At 38.8% G+C, this 20,882-nt stretch overlaps 1 protein-coding gene across 1 annotated transcript; it reads left to right on the forward strand.

Annotated features, from left to right (window-relative positions):
- The first annotated feature begins 16,908 nt into the window (after window positions 1–16,908).
- oprd1b (opioid receptor, delta 1b) lies at window positions 16,909–20,578 on the forward strand. Its single transcript, XM_041793878.1, has 3 exons — window positions 16,909–17,159; window positions 18,462–18,817; window positions 20,049–20,578. The coding sequence occupies exons 1-3, from the start codon at window positions 16,909–16,911 to the stop codon at window positions 20,576–20,578; spliced, it is 1,137 nt and encodes a 378-aa protein (XP_041649812.1).
- The last annotated feature ends 304 nt before the right edge of the window (window positions 20,579–20,882 follow it).

Raw genomic sequence — 20,882 nt, forward strand, 5'->3', positions numbered from 1 at the left:
AGAAAATAGTTTCAGTAAAATGTATATACACTCCGGGAAAAAAGTAAGTTTTGAGTAAGTTTTGTGTAAAATTATGGCAATTTTGGCTTTTTTTCATCAGCTTTTTTTTGTTGTTCCAATGCACATAAAGGAAATAAACATGTGTATACCAAAAACATTTGTAATTGCAACAATTTCTGAGAGTAGTGGTGTATTTTCTGGAAAAATTCCAGGGGTGCCAGTACTTTTGTCCATGACTGTATAACACAAATTTGCATCCACCAGTTCAAACGTGAGCTTCTAACAGACTGACGACATCCAAGAGCAGCCTCTCTAGAACGGTTTCTCTCACTTTATGAGCATATTTTGAAGCAAAGTGTCCTTCAAGGTGGTACAAAGGTTTATATTCCATTCATTTTGTGGTTCATCTCTCAGGTGGGGTTTCTCCTGACTGCTGCAGCTGCATATTCAACATGCAGCGCCACTGCTTTATGAATGTAGATGGAGAGTGTGCCGCTGTCCTGCATGTGGCACAGTGAGAGCAGTCAACCTCTCATAGGAGGCAAAAGGTAAAGTTCGAGAGGTGGTCCTCTTTGCTCTTTCAAGGATCATTCACATTCAGATTAGGCTGCTGTTTCCTTGACAACCTATCTTATTTTTTTTGTCCAATTTACCACCGAGGCCATCCAACTCCTCTTTTATTTTCTGTTATTAGCTGTTAAGGTACTTCTCTCTTTATCATTTTATTAATTAATCTGCTCTCAATGTAATCCCATCTTGCTTTTCAAAGACTTTTTCAAATGTCCTAGTTCTTCACTCAGGCTTCAGTCCATTTTCATATTGGCCGATATTTTCCTTTGCTGGTACTATCTCTATATTGCAGTGTCCTTTCAGTTGGGGTGATGTCACACTGTTCATTTTGCACTAGCTTCCCTGTAACCTGCAGTCATGTGTACAGTATCATTACCACTGCAGCAAGAACATAACCTAGAGAGCTCAGCTAGTATCCTAACAGCCTCCTGCTTACTTTGTAAGCTTAATAAGACACAAAGTTTCTCATTTGTATCTGGGGACTTTTAGCAGGTTGTGACCATTTTCAGCCTTTTAGCAGGTTTTCTTTTTAGTGTGTTGCAGGGGAAAAGTGATGATCATCTGTCACTCCAGCAGCCACATGTACAGTATAATCAGATTTGAGCAGCCCCTCTTTTTACCCCTGTTGAATTTATGATTGTGGTTTAACAACAACATCAGTGTATACATACTTCTGTAAGTGTGCTTTGCTTTGCAAATGTGCATGCATGCATTTACAACTCTGGCATGTCATACTGTCTTCCATCTGATTTTGCACCTTTCAGACATATTTCTATAGTGCATCCTTACTGAGAATTAGTACAAATATCAGGAGACTCTGCTGGAGATGGTGGCAGACAGACAATAACAATATTTAGGTCAGTGTCTGCAGAAGTGGGATAACATTTTAAAAAACTTGAATAAATTAAAAAAAAAAGAAAAAAAAAAGCCCCAGAAAACAGCCATCATTGAACTATAGGATAAAAAAAAATCTATTTACCTGCATTAAATTACCTTAATTTGAGATGCAGATGTATTCCCTGCATATCAAAAATGCATACACAGTACATCTATTGGTAAACAATCAATAGAAAACAGGAAGCCAATAAGAAAACTACCTTAAACCTGAGCTGCTGTGCTGTATAAGTCTCTGTCAGCTTCTCTTGTTTATAAAGCATATTCCATTACAAAATATGCATCCACTGACACCCTCTCATTTTATTTTGTTTTCCTTCTGGCACTATTTTAATCAATACAACAAGCAAATCTAATATGAATATTGGATTTATGCATCAACCACGCTCTTTGCTGCAGTTCTCTTCAGCATAGTGTTATAATTTCTGGCATAGAGCAGGCAAGCAGTACAACAAGACAGGAATGGGTTTTGTTTAGGTCAAGGACAGATGCCCCGCCACTGCACATAACCTCCAGTGTATGACTGAATATGACTAATACTGCTCTTTGAAAAAACAGGAGCTAGCTCAGATTTTAACTGGAAGATGAGCCTTTAAAAAAGCCCTTAAAACGTGCCTGTTTAATCATACTGTTAGCAGTCTCTACCTCTTCTGTAGTTCAGTTGGTTGCCATTATTCTGTCAGTATATCATGATATCATTGCCCTTACCATCTTAAAAAGCTCCAATCTACAAAGTTTGTGCCGAACACTGTTCAGACCATTCAACATCATTTGAGGAGAACGAGGCAGTAGCTACAGGCGGGGTTTAGGTGTACTCAAAGCTGTTTGCACTGGCGGCCTGCAGTGTGGTGATTAGCTCGGATAAAGCTCTAGTACAGTGTCAATCTTACAAGAGCGTAACCACGTTTCTGCATGATACAGTAGAAAGAATAAAATCTATACTTAAATGTTGTCATGATTTGAAATGCCGACCTGCTTCAGCATGAGTTTGTGAGAGTTAAAGGGTGAAAGTGTTAGTTGTTGAGTGAGTGGTTGTGTACAATGGCTGCTATTGGAGTGATTATCTTAGACTTTGCCACAGAGGCAGTTTTATCAGAACTGGACAACATTTCTTCATTAAAACAAGAGCAGAGAGCCACACTGAATGTTTTTCATGACAGAAAAGATTTTTTCACTTTTCTCCCAGTCTGCTTCAGCATGAGTTTCCGGTCATTACAGGTAGGGTTTGCTGGCTGCTGTTGCAGTATATATTAGCTTGGATGTTGTTGTGTGACAGCAGCGGTTTAATCAGAACTGGACCACATTTCTTTTAACAACAAGAGCCGAGAGCCACCCCTAAAACGTGTGCAAAAAACCCTTGTTGCTCTGATTGGCCCAACAGACCCTTTTGCCAATCCCCTTCCTGAGAATTTTTTTGAAATGTCCTGCCCTTTTTAGTCATTTTCTATGCTTGCTTTCCTGGAAGAATGTGAAATATATCCATCATGCAATGGAAATATGAAGCAGTCTGTCTGGCGTGTTAGGTTAAAAAGCACCCTGATTTTGTCTACAAAATTAAAACTGATTAAATGATAGAAGCAAAGTTCCTCACAGTTAAATAATTTCAAAGCATGCATGCTGCCTGTCTTGTCATATCTAAACTGTGCTTCCTGCCTCCATCAGACAGAAATCATCGGAAAACTAATCAAGTCCTTGACACAGCCAAATTGCTGTTGCATAACTAATTGTCAGTGGCTGAACCTCTGTCTGTTATTGCTGCATGCAGGTGTTGAAAACCCCCTACAAAAACAGATGAAATGAACATCCTGACAGAGGGACTGTATTTTCTCTCAGCAGAAATCTCAGTCTTCTCTCTCTGCTTTTCTCTGCACCTGACATAGTGTGATTTAAATAGATACAAGCATTGTAGTCAGGTGGAAGTGTTCACAGCTTACATTACAGAATGATTTATGACCTCATCAATAATGATATTAAAAAAAAAATCGCCAGCAGGATTTGATAAGCATCAGTAAGTTTGCAATTAGACGCACTGATGCCATACGTTTAAAGTAATGAACTGTTAGTGTGACTAATTACTTTCTTGTTAACCCTTCAACCAACTGTAGATAAGTCCTATATCATAATTAGACTCAGTTATTCTTTAATTTGTTCACTTCTAAGTTTAAAGTCTATCAGCCAGGCTCTGGTTTTTATTCAAACCATACGCCAATGCAAAGACACAGACAACAAAGTGCAGTAGGAGGCAAAATCCTCTGAGCAGTACCATATGATGTGAGTTCAGTTTTTCTTATAGTAACTATTATGTTGGTGCAAACCACGAGTAAATGGCCCTTTTTGAAAATAATTAACAGTGTTTAAACTAGACATTCAGTCAGAAGTTTATTGACATTATTTTTTTATCACTACCACCAAAAAATGTATGCAGTATGTGATTAAAGTGGCTGCAATGCTACATATTATGTAGTCTTATTTTTTTTTTTTTTTTTTTTTTTGCTATAGTCAGCATTTTTCTCTGTGTAAAAATCATGGTATCCTAAAAAAAATAACTTTGTTCATTCATCCATTAAAAAAGCAGCTGTACAGAATCCAAGTAGACATGCATTTCTAGGAAACTGGATCACACAAATATTCAGTACTCCTAAAAAGAGGAAACACTGCAATCAACAGAATAAACAAACCAAGGAATGACCTGTCTGAAACCTGATTCTCTGTCATACTTCTAATCTTGAGAAAGGATATCATATGTCTGAAATATCCCTTATAAAATGTTTAATCCCTCTCCTTTAAGCAAAAAAGAAAAATATTTATACATAATGTACGATATTCTCCCATTTACTATAACAATCTATGCACAAATGTTCACCCTGACACAAGGTTAAACTGATGAATAAACTGAAGGCTGTAGATCAAACCTGAAGGTAATCGAGCCTCATTTTTCTCCTTTGGTCTTTGGCCATTCTTGTGAGATGATATCATTAGAACATTTGAAGGGATTTTCATCAAACCAACCACAAATGTTCATCCTGAATCAAGGAATAATGATATGATCCACATTTGAGTTGATTAAGTATACTTTTTTTGAAAAATCAAAGTAAATGAAAAAAAGCTGCATGTTTTATGGATAGAATATGGAAAACTGTCCCAGTATAACACTAGAAAAAATATGTATTTTTATGTCAAAAAGTTTCATTTCCTCCATTTTTCTGGTATACCTGCAGAGAGCCACTAATATGGGATTATGTAGGGTTTAACACTGTATCTTTATTGTCAAGTAACAAGTGACCTCAGGTGACACAGAGTAACACTACAGTAATGTAACCAGTAGTGTAACTAGTTACTTTCTGTTGTGAGCAACTAATGTAACATTTACATTTTTAGAAAGTAACTAGAGATGTGTAATGGATTACTTTTCATCATCTTTTCGTCTTCATCAGTTTTATCCCGGTTTTTCTCGTCTTCATCATTTTTGTCATTGTTGACATTGCTATTTATCATAGTTTTTTTATTTTCTTCATTTTGTTTTGGTCATTTTTTTGTTGTTGTTGTTTAAGTAGTCTTTTTGTTGTCTTCATCGTCATTTTCATCAATGTTTTCCTTATAGTCATCATGATTTTAGGTAGTTTTTTCCTTGTCATCATCATTTTCATCTGTTTTCCTCATCGTTCTTGTTTTCCTTGTTATCATTGTTGCCAGTGTTGTGGTCTACATTTTTGTTGTCACTTTCATAGTCACTTTTGTCATTTTTTCTCTGTTGTTTTCATCAATATTTTCATCTCGTCATTTTTTTCTATTTTCATCATTGTTTCCCTGATATATTTTTTCATTTTCATTGTTTTCATCATTTTGATTGTAGTCCTACATCTTTATTGACATTTTTGGTCATCGTCATTTTCATTGTTGTAGTCATTTTCATCATTGCCATTGCTGTCATCTTCTTCCTTTTTGGTGTTGTCAACATTTTCATCATCATTTTCATTGCCGTTGTTATTTTTGTAGTTTATCATTTTTATCATCATTGGCATTTTTGTTGTTGGCATTTTTGTCATTATCATTTTAGTCAACGTCATCATCTTTGCCATGGTCATCATTTTTGTCTTAATTTTTATCATTTTCTTCATTTTTGTTGTCTTAATTTTTATCATTTTCTTCATTTTTGTTGTCGTCATTTTTTTTAATCATTTTCTTCATTTTTGTTGTCGTCATTTTTTTTTTTATCATTTTCTTCATTTTTGTTGTCGTCATTTTTATCATTTTCTTCATTTTTGTTGTTGTCATTTTTATTATTGTCTTTATTTTTGTTGTGATTTTCATCATTGTTATCATTAATGTAAATTTTGTCATCGTCAACATTTTCATAATCGTCATTTCATTGTCATAGTCATTTTTGTCGATGTCTGCTTTCGTGGCTGTCATCATTTTCATATTCATTTTCGTCATAGTCATCATTTTTGTCATCATTTTTGTTGTCTTCAACATTTTCCCATCACCATTTTTGTTGTCATCATTTTTGTTTTCACCACTGTTTCCCTTTTTTGTTTTTATTTTCATCATCAATCAACATTATCGTCCCCATCGTCATCATTGTCTTCATTGTTTTCATTGTTGCTTTTGTTGTAGTTTCAGCCACATTTTCATCATCATTTTTATTGTCATATATGTTTTTTTTCAGCCTTTTGGTTTTAATTGTTGTTTTCAGAACTTGCCAGGAGACCAGAAAGGAAAGGTGGAGGCCTTTGCCTTTCTAAGTCTATAATGTCTGAAACTGTGTGGAAAGCGTGACATCGGATGGCTGCTGCATTGATAAATGAGCATTTGTACATGGAAACGTGTTAGCTGCTAGGGTTAACCAGCATTACTTGAACAGTTTATATCTGTAATGACACACAAGAAACACTGACCCAAGAAACACATCTTGTTCATTCATGGACAATACCTTTGTTTAGTATGGATGTCCTGCCCTGTGGCGATTGCAGCACAGTCTAATAAGAACCTGTTGTCACCTGATATAATTTTGTCATCTAGTTGTTGCAAGGACTCTTCTTTTGTCTGTTTTTAAGAGAGCTAGATTCAGTCTACACAACAAGAACATCAATCTCAGTGTAAAATGACACACAGCTTTTGAACTGCAAGAAGTGGTTACAACAATGATACAAACAACATGTCAAGTGTATGAGTGTGTTATAACCATATCATCCAGAGTTATAAATTTATATAGAGAGACTAATCTTGTCCTCATCTATCCAGAGAAGATATTCACACATGATGCACTGCATTCAACAATGAGTGATTGCCTGATAGCTTTTCCAAATGACATTCAGAAGCAGCAGCTCAGTCCTTCAAAGTGCTTCAACTGCAGAACAAACAGGAAACTTAAAATGAAACCATTGTTCTGCAAATGATCTTCCTTATACCATCTCTGGCACCAAATGCTGTGTGAGCTTAAAAGATGTGATGTGGGGTGCATTCCTCTCTTCTCTGACCTTCAAAACATTATGAAGAATACCAGCATGTGAGCGAAATATTATAACCTGAGAGCAGATATGAAACACAAATGCTGAAAGCAGCAGAAACTTAAACTACACAATGACTGACAGTGCAACAAGTAGGACAAATCAACTGAAACAAGCTGAGATGTCAGAATATTAAAAATGATTTATTACCGCTGATTCCTTTATAAGCTGTTAGGAGTGTCTTGTCTGGTGTGAGGGTTTGAAGATCAAAAATGCATCATCATCATCATCAATCTGCCTTTATGTAAAAACTCAACATGAAACCCTGTTAAAATTGTCATCGCTCTGTTTTCCCCGCCATGAATGTGATGGGCTTGGAGAGGCAGAGTAATAGTTGCCAGGGTTTCCATTGGGGCTGATGAGTGATGGGAGTAATCATGCTGTCTGTACAGACTAATCATGGGTGATTCTCCCAGAGGGCTGAACACAAAACATAAACACACAAACATTAGCAGCTTTTTGTTCTCGTTGGCTACTGTACCATCCAGAGTCATTTCTTTGTCTTTTAGATCACATCTCAAACAAAATCATGCTCAGAGAAAGAAATGGCTCATCATATACACTCAGAGAGCGTGCACCTCACATTACAGGGATTCTACTTGTTTTTATTATGGGGGGATAGAGCCCTCTAAAACCCTGAATATCACAACAGCTCCTTCAGCAGCAGCAGTAACAGCAGCAGGCTTCTTACAGGAATCCCACTCCACTATAACATATATTAAACCTCCTATATTTACTTCCTGAACTACCCTGTGAGTAATTTCAACCGGTCCCAAATGTGCTATTATTGTTGTTATTGTGTGTTGTGATCAGAGTTGTGAAGGTATACATGGTATATATCTGTCCACACCTGAATTTACTGTAGAGCTCTCTGGAGATGTAGTGGGCTGATTTTAATAAAACATTTGTGAACCCCTCTGACCTGCCCCCTCTGCTGCTGCACCCCATTCTACAGCCCTTATAAAAGACACTCTGCCACGGTCTGTCAAAAATAAAACCAAAGGAGGACCCAAATGTAGAACCAAACTTTAAGGGAAAAAATATTACTTTAAATTCGATCCACAAGAAACCAAACAAAAAGTCCATTTGAAGTAGATTTCAGGTGGGCCGCCAGGGGGCAGCCCAGGTAGGCAACAAAGTTCAAGAGCCTGGGGAACCCATCAGGAGAGCATGCCAGGACTGGAGGGCAGCCAGGAACTGGGGTTGGCCCTACCTCCAATAAAGGGCCAGGAGCTGGGGTCAGGACGGCCTCCGACAGGAAACCAGGAGCTGGGGTCAGGAAGGCCTCCGACAGGAAACCAGGAGCTGGGGTCAGGAGGGCCTCCAACAGGAAACCAGGAGCTGGGGTCAGGATGGTCTCTGACGGGGAACCAGGAACTGGGGTTGGGATGGCCTCCAATGGGGAGCCAGGAGCTGGGTTTGGGGTACTGGAAACAGGAGGCTGGTTTGGGACAGCCTCTAGTGAGGACCCAGGGGAACCAGGGCAGACAGAGTCCTGGAGGTGCTCAGCCAGGAAGGAGGCGGACAGTGCTCAGCAGGCACTGCAAACAGGAGGCTCTGGGACACAGGAAGCATGAGGGTCTGGGGCACTGAAAATAGAAGGCTCTAAGGCACAGGAAGCTTGGGGTTCTGGGGTACTAGAAACAGAAGTCTCTAGGGCACTGGAAACTGGGGCCTGGGCTGGGGTACCAGCTTCAGACCTGGGCTTGGAGACTGGCTGCTGAGGCCGAAGATGGGGCTGCTGGTCAGTGAAGACTCATCAACATGGTGCACTGGGGTTCTTGACCCAGGAGACAGGAATTTACCTCAAGAGAAGCCTCTCTTTCTTTGACTTCCACGGTCAATGTTGTTCCTGAGCGAGTTCAAATGAGTGCGTTCAGTGACTGTGCTCATATTTTTGGTGAACGATGAACTCCACTGTTGTGTTCAAACGTGTTACAATGACTTCATTCAATGAACGCGTTCATTTTCTTGTTGAATTGTAAACTGTACTGTTCAATTTTCAATTCATGATCAAGACGTGAGTGCAGTTCACTTGGGAAGCAAAGCGACCGCTCATATTCCGAAGAGTACCAAGAATAGCAGAGGTCTTTGTTTTACAAAGGCTTAAGTGTGATTTCCAGTGGTCGAAGTTATTTACAGCAGCTGAGTCAGGCTTATGACACGCAACATATGCCAGGTATGGCTAATGTAGCTAATGGAGTAGCTTGTGACATCGGCAGTAGATCATCCGGTACGACAGAAGGCAGAAACTATGAACATTTAAAAGACTTCTACGAACAAACCACCATATATCCTGACGGAAAAAACATTACATTCTTGCACAAATTATGCCCGCCGGCTATGAAGAAACAAGTCCGAACCACTAAATGTTAATGATGAGCAATATTTCATGTGCATTATACTTCAAAATTGGCATTTTAAGAGAGCTAAGCTAGAGTTTCAAAGTTTTGCACCTTTTGTTTCCAAAATACAAAGGAAAACATATATTTTTTAGAATGCTGTAAAGTAAATTCTATGTTGTCAAAATCTTGAGAGATGGCAGTTTAAGTTTATCAGGAGTAATTTGAAAATGTTATGTATCTTTAGTTATAGCCTACTAAAGACTACCACTTAGTTTTAAGAGTTGTGGTATTTTTCTGTTAGGAAAAGACAAAGTTGAACTAAATAGTGTGGTGGTTTTCTTGGTTCTTGTTTTATTTTGGCATTTCCGGTTCCTGTTTGGTGGTGACTTTGGCTAACTTCACTATGTTTCTTCTGAGGCGGCTCCCTTCCCACCCTCGTGACGCTGAGAAAGATTGGACACACCTGTCTCTGCCTTGTAATCAAGCTCCCTTGAAGAAGCCTGCAGAGACTCTCCTCAGCGCCAGAGAATTGCCAGCTACTCCTCGTGGTAACATTGGTCCTCGGCTCCCTTCACTGTCAGTGGTTTACTTGTGTGAAGATATTCTCCAGTGTTTTTTGACCTCGCATGTGATCCTGCCTTTTTTCTTCTTTTCCAGTGCCTCACTCGATTGCCTCACCACAGCCCAGCCTCAGCACTCTCACTCCGGAGCCCTCACTATTCCCCCCTCCTAACTATTGATAAGATTCTGTTCTACAATAAATCTGTTAAAACTTCGTCAGTCTGGTTCTGACTTTTGGGTCCTACACTCCACCACATCACAAATGGTAATAATTTGCCTTATGTAATGCACACTTAAATGTTAAGTATAGAATTTCAGAGAGGTTTTGCTAAAGCTTTAGACTGCATTTTTTTAATTTAAAAAATATTAAAAGAAAGTTTGATATTTACAAGACATTATGTCTGCTATAAAGGTGATTGTTTTATTATTTAAGTATTCAAGATACTTCTTTGACTTTGGGCAATTAAAGTCAGCAAAATGCAGAGGCAAACTTAGTGAGATATTTACTGAGGATTATATGTTTGTGTTCATTGAAGCTGTTAAACTATGCACTCTTTTCATGTGTTACATTTTATAGTAAATATTTTATAATAAATTTTACAAAAAATATTCTGTTTAAAAAAACTGTTTTGAGTGGAACTGCTTTATTATTGTACATTAAGTTGCAAGTGTTTTAGGGGTTTTTAGCTTTTAAGTTTAACATGTAGGGCTGCAGTAATCGATTCTTTTTGTGATCGTGTACTCTATGTAAATAGCTATATTTCTTCTTTCTTATATTCTGCACTTTACTTGACTATTGCAATTTCTTATTTATTCTTATTCCTATATTTATTCTATTCTCCTTCCATTGATATTTGTATTGTATTTGAATTTGTACTTTCAAATTTCAAGAGCAAGTGTAAGTCTGTAACAACGGAAACTGAATTTGCCACTTTAAACCATTTTCTGCCCATTTCACCACCTTTTAAGCCAATATTGCCACTGTAAACCCCTTTTACCACTTTTTATGCCAGCTTTTGCAACTTATATCAAATTTCTACAACTCGGGATTAAAATGTTTAAGATTGCTATATACTACAGCACAAAGGACCAAAAAAACCAAACAAACAAAAAAAAGATATCTGTTGCTTTGATAAGAGTGATTATTATTCAGGTTAAAAAAAAAAAGTTATATGGATATCATTGCTTAACTTTGGGGGTTGCGGGCTAAAAAGTTTGAGAACCCCTGCTCTAGACACAATGATTCGAAAAGCTGAAGATGTCTCATATCATTTGCTATGCTTATGAGCAAAAGGTTTAGGTTCATGCCCTTATTTGAGAGGGCAGTAGATAGAGTAAGGAGTTGGGGAGGGAGTGGTAAATGTTGTAAAGGAGCCTCAAACTAAACCCATGCTGCAGGCTTGGAGGACTATGGTATGGCAAATGGTGTAACTGATATAACTGATTTAATTCATGAGGGCCCACACATGCTGGGACTGTAATAGCAATACTGACTTAATTATTTATGGTAAGCAAGTGCCTGTCAGCAAGCTGTTAAGAAGGAAAGATCAGTTAAGAAATACATTATGGTCCTGTCCATGTTATGAAATATGTGTGACTGGTTTTCATACTTCTCTCAAAAATTGTATAACCCTGATGGTTTTAATTCAGTTATAATTACTTAATTTTATTGATGCTTATTGAAATATTACAAAACAACATTCAACTCAGCAAACTGTTCTTTCTTTCAATACAGAACAACCAGGGTTTAAATGAGGTTGTTATGGACTTTGCTGAACAATAGAACAGCAGAATAAACTTCTTATTTGTTAGCATGTATTTCTTTTATGTTACAGATGGAATTTGATTTTATAACTATATTACAGTTATCTCTCATATGTTGAAAAATGTGTGGCAATGTGTGGTTGTTCATGAAAAATTATAAAATTCATGTGTAAATTTATCAGCTGATATACAGGCATATACATTATGAAGCATCTGGGCTTTCTGTTCCTTTAATTCTCATCAGTGTAAGCTGCTTATGAAAGTGATGATAGCTTTTATTTTGGTAAAGTAATTTAACCAGGCTGAGATGGCCGAGGCAGACTTTCAGATAAGCATGTGTGCAAATGTGCCTCTCTGGCTGGCTCTGTCCGTGGTGCTGATCAGAGGCTGGTTTGAATGACAGTTTCATGCTCTTTTTCTGCACTTGACCCCCTGCTCTTCTGTAAACATCTTTAATCTTTGTTTAGAGATTCACCCATCACTCTCAATACTTTAAAAAGTATTTAAGACTTGTAGTATGTAAACAATTGTACAACAATTTAATTTTGAAATTTACTTTGGATGGTTTCTTCTTTTGAGTAAGCCTACTTTGTGACTGAATAAAGAAATTCTCTTCCTTATTTCCTTACTTTCCTCCTTACCACCTGCTTAACCATTTAGTTCACAGCCTTTATTTCCCATTGGTAAATTCCTGGGGTGGAAAGTAGCAAAATACCCTTTGCTTTTTTTTGAGTAATGTTTTCAGTTATTCTGTCATTTTAAATCTGGGGGGGATGTGTATGCAGTTTACCATCATGCCCTTGGGCAGACTGTTCAGATGTGTTTTAGATGTGTTTAGTTGTGTTTGGATGTTGCCTGTTGTACAGTGATCCCTGTCAGGATTCTTTTGCTCATGTTTCTGGTGGATTGTTATTGTTTTGGATGTGAGACATATTTGCACCATGGGTGAAGTTATCCACTGATTTAGAGATTCCACTTGTGACTTTAGATGCTCCTAAAGGACAAATAGAGCATATTCTTAATCAGTATGCATTTCCTGTGGTGTGGTTGACTCTCTGCTTTCCTCGTACTCTAACTGAACGTGATCTCTTTGTTTCATTAAACTCCATCATTCCTTAGAAATCACATTTGAATCAGGATTAGCCCTCCACAGAAGGACCTTTCAGCGTCTTTGTAAAAGAGCTGTCAATGAATCCAGGGAGGATATAGCAATTTTTTTATAGATATGATCAATGAAGCTAAAGGGAATAGAAGGCAAACCTGGGAAAACATCAACAAAGTTTTACAGATGGACACCTACAGAGGAGCCAAAGGATTTGAAATAGAAGTTCAAGGAATTTTAACTCAAGACAAAAAATCAAATATGTCCTGTGTTTGATATTTGTTTTATAGATTCAATTCAAGATCTGGCACACAAATTTGGCTGAAGAAGTAAAATTATTACTTAATCAAACTGGAATTTCCCTGTTTTTAATATTTCTGAGGTGTCAGAATCCTCTGCAGTTAAAGTCTTGAACCGTTTGAAAACCTCCAAGGCCAAAGATGTTTTTGATTATGATCCTGCATTTGTAAAAAGTAAAAAAGTAGCCTCTGTGCTCCTGTTGGTCATGTTGTAAAGTTGTCGATAAAACAGTGTAATTTTACCAGTGCCTGGAAATCAGCTGTCGTAACTCCCATCTTTAAGGCAGCTGATAAAACCAAAGTAGCAAATTACAGGTCCCTAAGTAATCTCCAAAGTCACAGAGAGAGTCATTTGTGGCCAGCTGATAGCCTATTTAAATGACAGTCATTTTCCATTGCATCCTATACAATTTGGTTTCAGGAAAAAAAAACATTCAACCAAGACAGCAATTTGCTATTTTAGAGAACGAATCAAATCTAGCCTTGATAGTGGATGTGTTTTTGCTGCTGGATTTCCTTCTGCATCCAAACTCTCTGTAGTATTAAACAAAGTCTCAGATTGGCTAACTCACAGCTGTCTAACACTTAACGTGAGAAAAACTGTAGGAATATATTTTTCTATCAGGAGAAATAAAACACCTCAACCTGATATGACTGTAAAAGAAGGGGTTATACAATATGTTTAACATTTTAAGTTTCTGGGCATAACCATTGACTCTAACCTAAATTTTAAGAAACATGTAAAAAAATGTCTGCAGAAATGCAAGAACTAGCCTTATGAATTTAAGACATGTCAGGCATCAGCCGCTGCCAAACTCTTCATGCACTTGATGCTATTTTTTTTCATTTATCTCACTGTGTCATGAGCTGGGCTCTGGCTGGAGCAAAGCTCTGAAACCATTATACACCCTCCACAAACCACAAATAATCACTGAAAACTCTGGATAAAAAAACAAGGAATCACCACTAGTGTAATATCATTAAGAAATACAACTTAATGACCTCTGACAGCTTCCTTTGTTATGCAGATATGTGTCTGATGTATAATTAATTCATGATCAGGCATCACCACCACTTAAACAATGTATGCTACTCTGCAGGAACAATTGTAGGGAGACAAAGAGGAGACCGTTCAGTTCAACTTAGGAAAACTGCATTTGGACTTTCTGCATTTTCAGTCAGAGCAGCAGAAAAGTGGAACTCAAGTTCTACCCATATCAGAGACTGTACAAGACATCATCGTAATCCATAATCATGTACACATACTTTCCCACTGTGTAGTACTGTCTTGATGATGGATTTACTGAGTATTATTGTACCATTTAACCAACTTGAAGTATCTGACAATGTACTTTGAAAAAAAAGACAGATTTGCACTAATTAAGCACTACATATAGTATGATGCACTGGTCTGAAAAATGAAAAAAAAAAACCATCAGTGATGTTAATAACAGCCCAGAGAGCATGGGCTGAGAATTACCCCAAAGTGTTACGTGCTGAGAAAGTAATTGCTTGGACACATCTTCATTTTGCACAACACGCCAAGAATTGTATTCATATGTGAATTCCCAGAAATCCATTTAGAGGCTCTAAACAAACATCCACAATTAATCAAAGAAAAAAGGGCCCTGAATTCCCAAATTAGCAGAACCATTTTAATTACTACCCTTCATCATATAAACACAGGAATAATCTATCTTTAAAACTAGTAAAGAGGGAGGAATCGGAGCTTTTGTTCAGCAAGCTGGCCCTATTCTTCTGACTATCCCGGCTTTGTGTGGCGCTGACGGTGGTTTCTCAAAGGCTAAGTTTTGTAAAGGTCACATTGCAGAGTACATAAAGACAGCTGCAGTTATGTACAGCACAGACACAGCCATGGGAGCTTTTGATGTGTCAAATAAACAATTACCCTAGAGACATGCTCCTGAACAGACTGCACACTAGCACAAGGATAAGCCTGTTTGAGGAGACCCACACAATCAAATGCTGCTCCATGTTTCTACTGGCTTTTATGGTCATGGGAATTGGTGAAAGACAAAGGCCAACCATAGATGAAGAGTACTACTGCAACACTATTAAATACCACGGCACTAATGTTTACTACAAAAACCAGTAAAAGGGTTTGAGTAAAGCATATAGATTGTAAACTCTCAGCTGTCTTTGTACAACCTTCAAGCTCCTGAGTAGAACTGCAGTTTGTGTTGCTTTTGGCACCCCCTGTGGAAATAGCTTAAGTAAAAAAAAAATCACATTTGTTGCTGATGGTCTTGCTTTGTATGTGGTATAGAATCATAAATATCGATTACAGTCCATTTCATAACCAGCATAAAGCCTCCTACAATATCACAGCAACAACAAATCAGTAATGAAAAGACTACAATGTGAATGTTACTGCAGCTGAATTTGATTCAAATTAGGGAGCCACATGAAAATAAACTCATCTTACAGACCCACACCTAGTAAATATGATCTTACTCATCTGAATAAAAAAGGCATTCTAGTTCAAAGACTAAAGCCTGGTAAACACCAAGATTTTGGGCTGTCCCAGAAAAAAGTTGGCCAATTGTGGTGAAACGGCCTAAGATGGTCCTACACTGCACTGAGACAGGTTCACATATGGTTGTTGTCATGGTCTTGCAATTATAAATAGCCTGGGATAAAATTCTGACACTGTCAGAAATTTAGGATGACCATCTTACAATGTGACCGCTGTGACCTACGTCCACTAACCAACCAATAGGCATGCAGCAAGAAATGACGTAAGGATATACACGACACTGGCATTAACAGAAGTTAGCGTTAGAATGGAAACAATGATGCAGAAGTTTGAGGGATTCCCACAAGCAGAAAAATCTTGATCACAGACATTTATCTAAGCATATGAATGCTACAGTTACAGCAGCATAGTTGTAGCTTTGCTTCATAATTTACCATGGCACTGGCATCATAAATGAAAACAGTGAAACCCTGCAGAAATCTTGCAGATGCAAGAAAAAGAGTGAAATATTGTTTCGACCTGCTAAACCTGCTTCGTTGACTAAATATTGACTCACAGACCTCTCAAATGAATGCACCTGCATGTTTATGTGCCCGCTTTGTTTTGTTTGCTCACATGTAATCGATACCATCACACTGTACCCTGGCAGCATACATAAAGGGTTAACAAAAGAAACTGAAGGATTAACTTCAGACTCCTCGCTGTTGTTGCAGGCTATCACAGCCATCTCTATCATTTAATCAGCCTTTTTACTGCCTGGTGACTGCCTCTCCTGTGCTTCAGTCGTGTAATTTCATGTAGGTGACTGCCTGCTGACAACAGTCGGTCTTCTAATGGAGTAACCACAGGCGACAGGCCATGTAGAATGAGTGGAGAAGAAGAAGGAAGGAGTACCTGAGGGGTGAAGGCAGGCAGCAATTAGAGGAATGGCTCTATACAGACGTGTTTAATTGAGCTGCAGCGTTAATGAGATGCTTAGATTGAGGTTGACTGACATTGTGTGATGAGGTGATGGTAGCAGATGGAAACAAGGGGCTAATTGAGTCATTAAGAGATCAAATAAACAAATAGAAATAATAAAAAAAAGGATTTTCATATGTTAGAGTTAATAAAAGCACGCTGATAAATGGCTCTCCTTTAGGCAGTGTAAGAATTGGGCAGGAAAACTGTTTCCTCACATCTCTCTTTGTGCTCTAGTGCACTTTGCCGAGGGGAGCGCGCGCAGAGAGAGAGAGAGAGAGAGCTTCTCTGGGCGACTCATCACTTATTTGTCGTCCAGCTCTCGTGCGCCGTCGTGCACCTGCTTTGGAAACATCGGACTTAAACGAACGCTACATTCTCTCCTGTGCTCTCTTGGCTGTCAGACATGGAGTTCTCCACTCTTTCTCCTGAAATTATTAACGATTTTTACGAGCGCTACTCCGTCTCCATGAGTCCCTTCAACGCCACTTCTTCCGAGGATCTGCTGCGCGTGCTTTCAAACAGCAGCACGACCTACGGGGCTTCAAGCAGGGACACCACGAGCCTCATCATCGCCGTTTGTATCACGGCTCTCTACTCTCTTATCTGCGTGGTGGGGCTGCTGGGAAACGTGCTTGTGATGTATGGTGTGGTCAGGTGAGGAAAAACAAACAAAACTACATGAACAAGTTTCGGAAAGAGAAAACGAAAAGAAAAGGGAAACAGAAGAATATTCTCAAATAAGTTGATACTACATAAGCTACTTGCTGAGTTAGCACGCATTAGCATATGGGACGTGTGCATGTGCTTTTTTGGCATTGTTTCTTCAGGGATTCATTCCTTTCATTTTATAAGCGCCAAAATATTCCTCTGTTATTCAGAGACCGCAAATGTCATATTTTAAGGGTAGAATATCTAAAAAAATATTTAAATGAACAGCTTTATTGCTTCATTTGTTGAGGTCCTTTCATAAAAGTCCAGCTTTAGTGTGTAAGAGCTCCTCTCGAACACCCACACATCCACCCACCCACACACCACACTTTGTACATCAAGGAGGGGATGGAGGGAGGGTGATGTGCTCTACAGCGCAGCTCTGAAATTACTTCATTGCAGCAATTATTCCTGTCAGGACTGATGTTGTCAACTCAGAGGGTTAATTTGCATGTGGGGTGAATTAGTGGCATGTTGATCAATGCAGAGCTGTGTCTTACTATTTCCTGAATTTTGAAGATTCATGTCGTGTAGATTTGTCGCTGAACTAATGCAGACAAAATCACAGAGCTGTGGCATGTAATGAATGAGCTGCTTCTTAAAATCTTGCTAAAATATGGGAAAGATGAGATTTGAGCCTATGTTCTTTGGTTTGACAGTGTGAGAATGATTAAATCAAGTGAAAATAAAATACACTGTGCCCACTCTCTCCCTGGAAATGCAATTGAGGAGCAAGATCAGAACACGGTGCATAATGTAATAAATCCCTTTACATCCCTTTGTATTTTCTTCATCCCTTAAGAACCCGCTTCTGCAATTTAATTAAACATGACCAACTACTGTCATGTTGTGGACTTGTAGTTGGATCCATCTTCAGGCAGACAGCGTGTTCAGCTAGCGTCAAGACAGAAACTACTCTGTGAATGTGAAAATAAGGACGACTTTCAGAGGAGTTTTCAGGAACTCATTACTAAGAAGTGCAGTTTAATGGAGGCTTACAGTCACTTTGGGTATTGAGGCTATCATGCATTCAATGTGGTTCCATCAAAACATTATGCATCTAAAAAGCACTTTTGTTTGTTCAATATTTTCAAGGGGAAATGGCATATCATTGGTTTGAGAGAGGAAATGGATTAGATCGAATAATCATAGATTTAGAAACTTCCAGTGGTTCAGTGGAAATCCTGAGTCAACAGAGGTAGACAACAACTCTCATCACCTGTCACCTTTAAAATGTCTTTTCTTCAGGTACACGAAGATGAAGACTGCCACCAACATCTACATCTTTAACCTGGCCCTAGCTGATGCACTTGCCACCAGCACACTTCCCTTTCAGAGCGCCAAGTACCTGATGAGCACGTGGCCGTTTGGGGAGCTCTTGTGTAAAGTGGTGATCGCCATCGACTACTACAACATGTTCACCAGCATCTTCACGCTCACCATGATGAGCGTGGACCGCTATGTCGCTGTTTGCCATCCAGTGAGAGCTCTAGACTTTCGCACACCGGCCAAGGCCAAGCTCATCAATGTCTGCATATGGATCCTCTCCTCTGCTGTTGGAGTCCCTGTGATGATAATGGCTGTTACCAAGGTGACTGAAAAAGGTGGGGGACCTTTACTTTAAAGCAAAATAAACAGGTACTAAACAGCCTCTGCTGCCACAGAGCAATCACTAGCTTTAAGTCAGTAGAATTACAACACCAGGGCCATATTTTCTTGAATTTCCCTGGGGATTAGTAAGGTGACTACTTACCTTCCTAGCCACCCACCCACCCACCCACCCACCTATCTATCTATCTATCTATCTATCTATCTATCTATCTATCTATCTATCTATCTTTAAATTGGTTTTATTAGTTTTAATATTACTTTAAACATTTTTTTCAGGATACTGGAATTTTATTTTACTCAAAGGCAAGGATATTTTACTTTGATATATGGCCAAATGGCATTCTTGTTTTTCATTTTCAACTGTTCAGTTGCTTTTGTCAAGAGGTGGTTCAATTATTTGATTTTTCAGAGCTCTTCCAACTACTGATGGATGTCCTTGAGCAATAGTCCTTAAGCAGGGGTGTGGGACCCTCTAGGGAGGTTGCGAAAGATCTCAGGCTATGGCTGCACTGAGGTTGTCAAACTTAGATCTGAACATATTACCAAAACTCTTAATAAATTATTATTATAATAGCCCCTAATTGTGACAAATGTAGTCAAGCATCAGCTACCTTGTCTCACACGTTCTGGTGTTGGCCCATTTTATCTAAATTCTGGTGTTTAAATTTTGTTTTAGGAAATTTGGAGCAACCTGTGGATCCTTTACTGATAACTGCAATATTTGGGTTAGCTTACCAGTTAATTTTGAGCAATCAGGGAAATAATTTGGTAGCTTTTGGACTCTTGTAGCCAGGTGTCTAATACTGTTTGGATGGAAGGAGAAATCTTCTTGATTCTTTAATTTAGATCAAATATCTGATGCACCACTTGACAATAGTAAGAATTCAGTACCCCACAAGAGGTTTTATTCAGAGTTTTGTGCCATGTGTCAATGTTGCCAATGCCTGTTCAGAGATTCCATTATTATTGGTTTTGTAACTTGATATACAGCAGTACAACATAATGATAGCATTAGAGTTTGCCACCCAGACTGTTTTCAGAGGAAAATGGTCGCTGTTTGAACACAGTAAATTATCGTCATTGTGTTAAAGCTTTAGAAAAGGTAGTTGTTTTCAGGAAGTAATCACGCTCCATTTAAGAGAAAACATTTGAGCTGGGTTATTAACTTAAATTAGCCGCACCGCATGGCTATCTAATAAACCTCTAATTATTTCAACTCCACAGGAAACACTGCCTGTGTGCTCAGATTCCCCAAACCTGAGTGGTACTGGGACACAGTGATGAAGATCTGCGTCTTCATTGTTGCTTTTGTGGTTCCTGTCCTCGTCATCACCATCTGCTACGGTCTGATGATCCTGCGGCTCAAAAGCGTTCGTCTGCTCTCGGGCTCCAAAGAAAAGGACCGAAACCTGCGGAGGATCACCCGTATGGTCCTTGTGGTTGTGGCTGCCTTTATCATCTGCTGGACTCCCATTCACATTTTCATCATTGTCAAGACCATGGTGGAAATCAACAAGAAGAACCTCCTGGTGGTGGCCAGCTGGCATCTGTGTATCGCGCTGGGTTACACAAACAGCAGTCTGAACCCCATGCTCTACGCTTTCCTGGATGAGAATTTCAAAAGATGCTTCAGGGATTTCTGCCTCCCCTACCGCTCCCGTTTGGAGCAGAACAGCTTTTCCAGGGCACGGAACAGCATCCGGGAGCCTGTGTCTGTTTGTGCTCTTGCACCCACAGAGAGACCACCAGCCTGACTAGGCATGGGTCAGCTGGGGGTCAGGACAGTTCAGGATGACCTCCAGACTGAGGTTACACAATTCTCCACCACAGGAGTCTAAGTCTGCAGATGGATGTGTTTGACCTTCTGCTTATTGTAAATGACAGATTGTGTTTCCGGGTTCGTGTTCTGAAACGCCTACTGCGTGTTTTTTTGTGGATTTTCTTTCAGAAGGGTCACAATCATGCCTTTGTAAGCACGTGCAGAAAAAAACACAGGGAAGAGGATAAAGATACACATAGAATACAGAGCTTGTGCATAAAGAGACTACACAGTATGAA

Source organism: Cheilinus undulatus, linkage group 8, assembly GCF_018320785.1.
Source record: "Cheilinus undulatus linkage group 8, ASM1832078v1, whole genome shotgun sequence".
In the NCBI taxonomy this organism is placed as follows: Eukaryota; Metazoa; Chordata; class Actinopteri; order Labriformes; family Labridae; genus Cheilinus; species Cheilinus undulatus.

What these genes read in the sequence shown, in the direction of transcription:
- oprd1b (XM_041793878.1), top strand. Translation starts at nt 16,909, where the DNA reads ATGGAGTTCTCCACTCTTTCTCCTGAAATTATTAACGATTTTTACGAG. An exon ending in GTGATGTATGGTGTGGTCAG is followed by an intron (nt 17,160 to 18,461) that starts GTGAGGAAAAAC and finishes TCTTTTCTTCAG; the next exon opens with GTACACGAAGATGAAGACTG. An exon ending in TACCAAGGTGACTGAAAAAG is followed by an intron (nt 18,818 to 20,048) that starts GTGGGGGACCTT and finishes TCAACTCCACAG; the next exon opens with GAAACACTGCCTGTGTGCTC.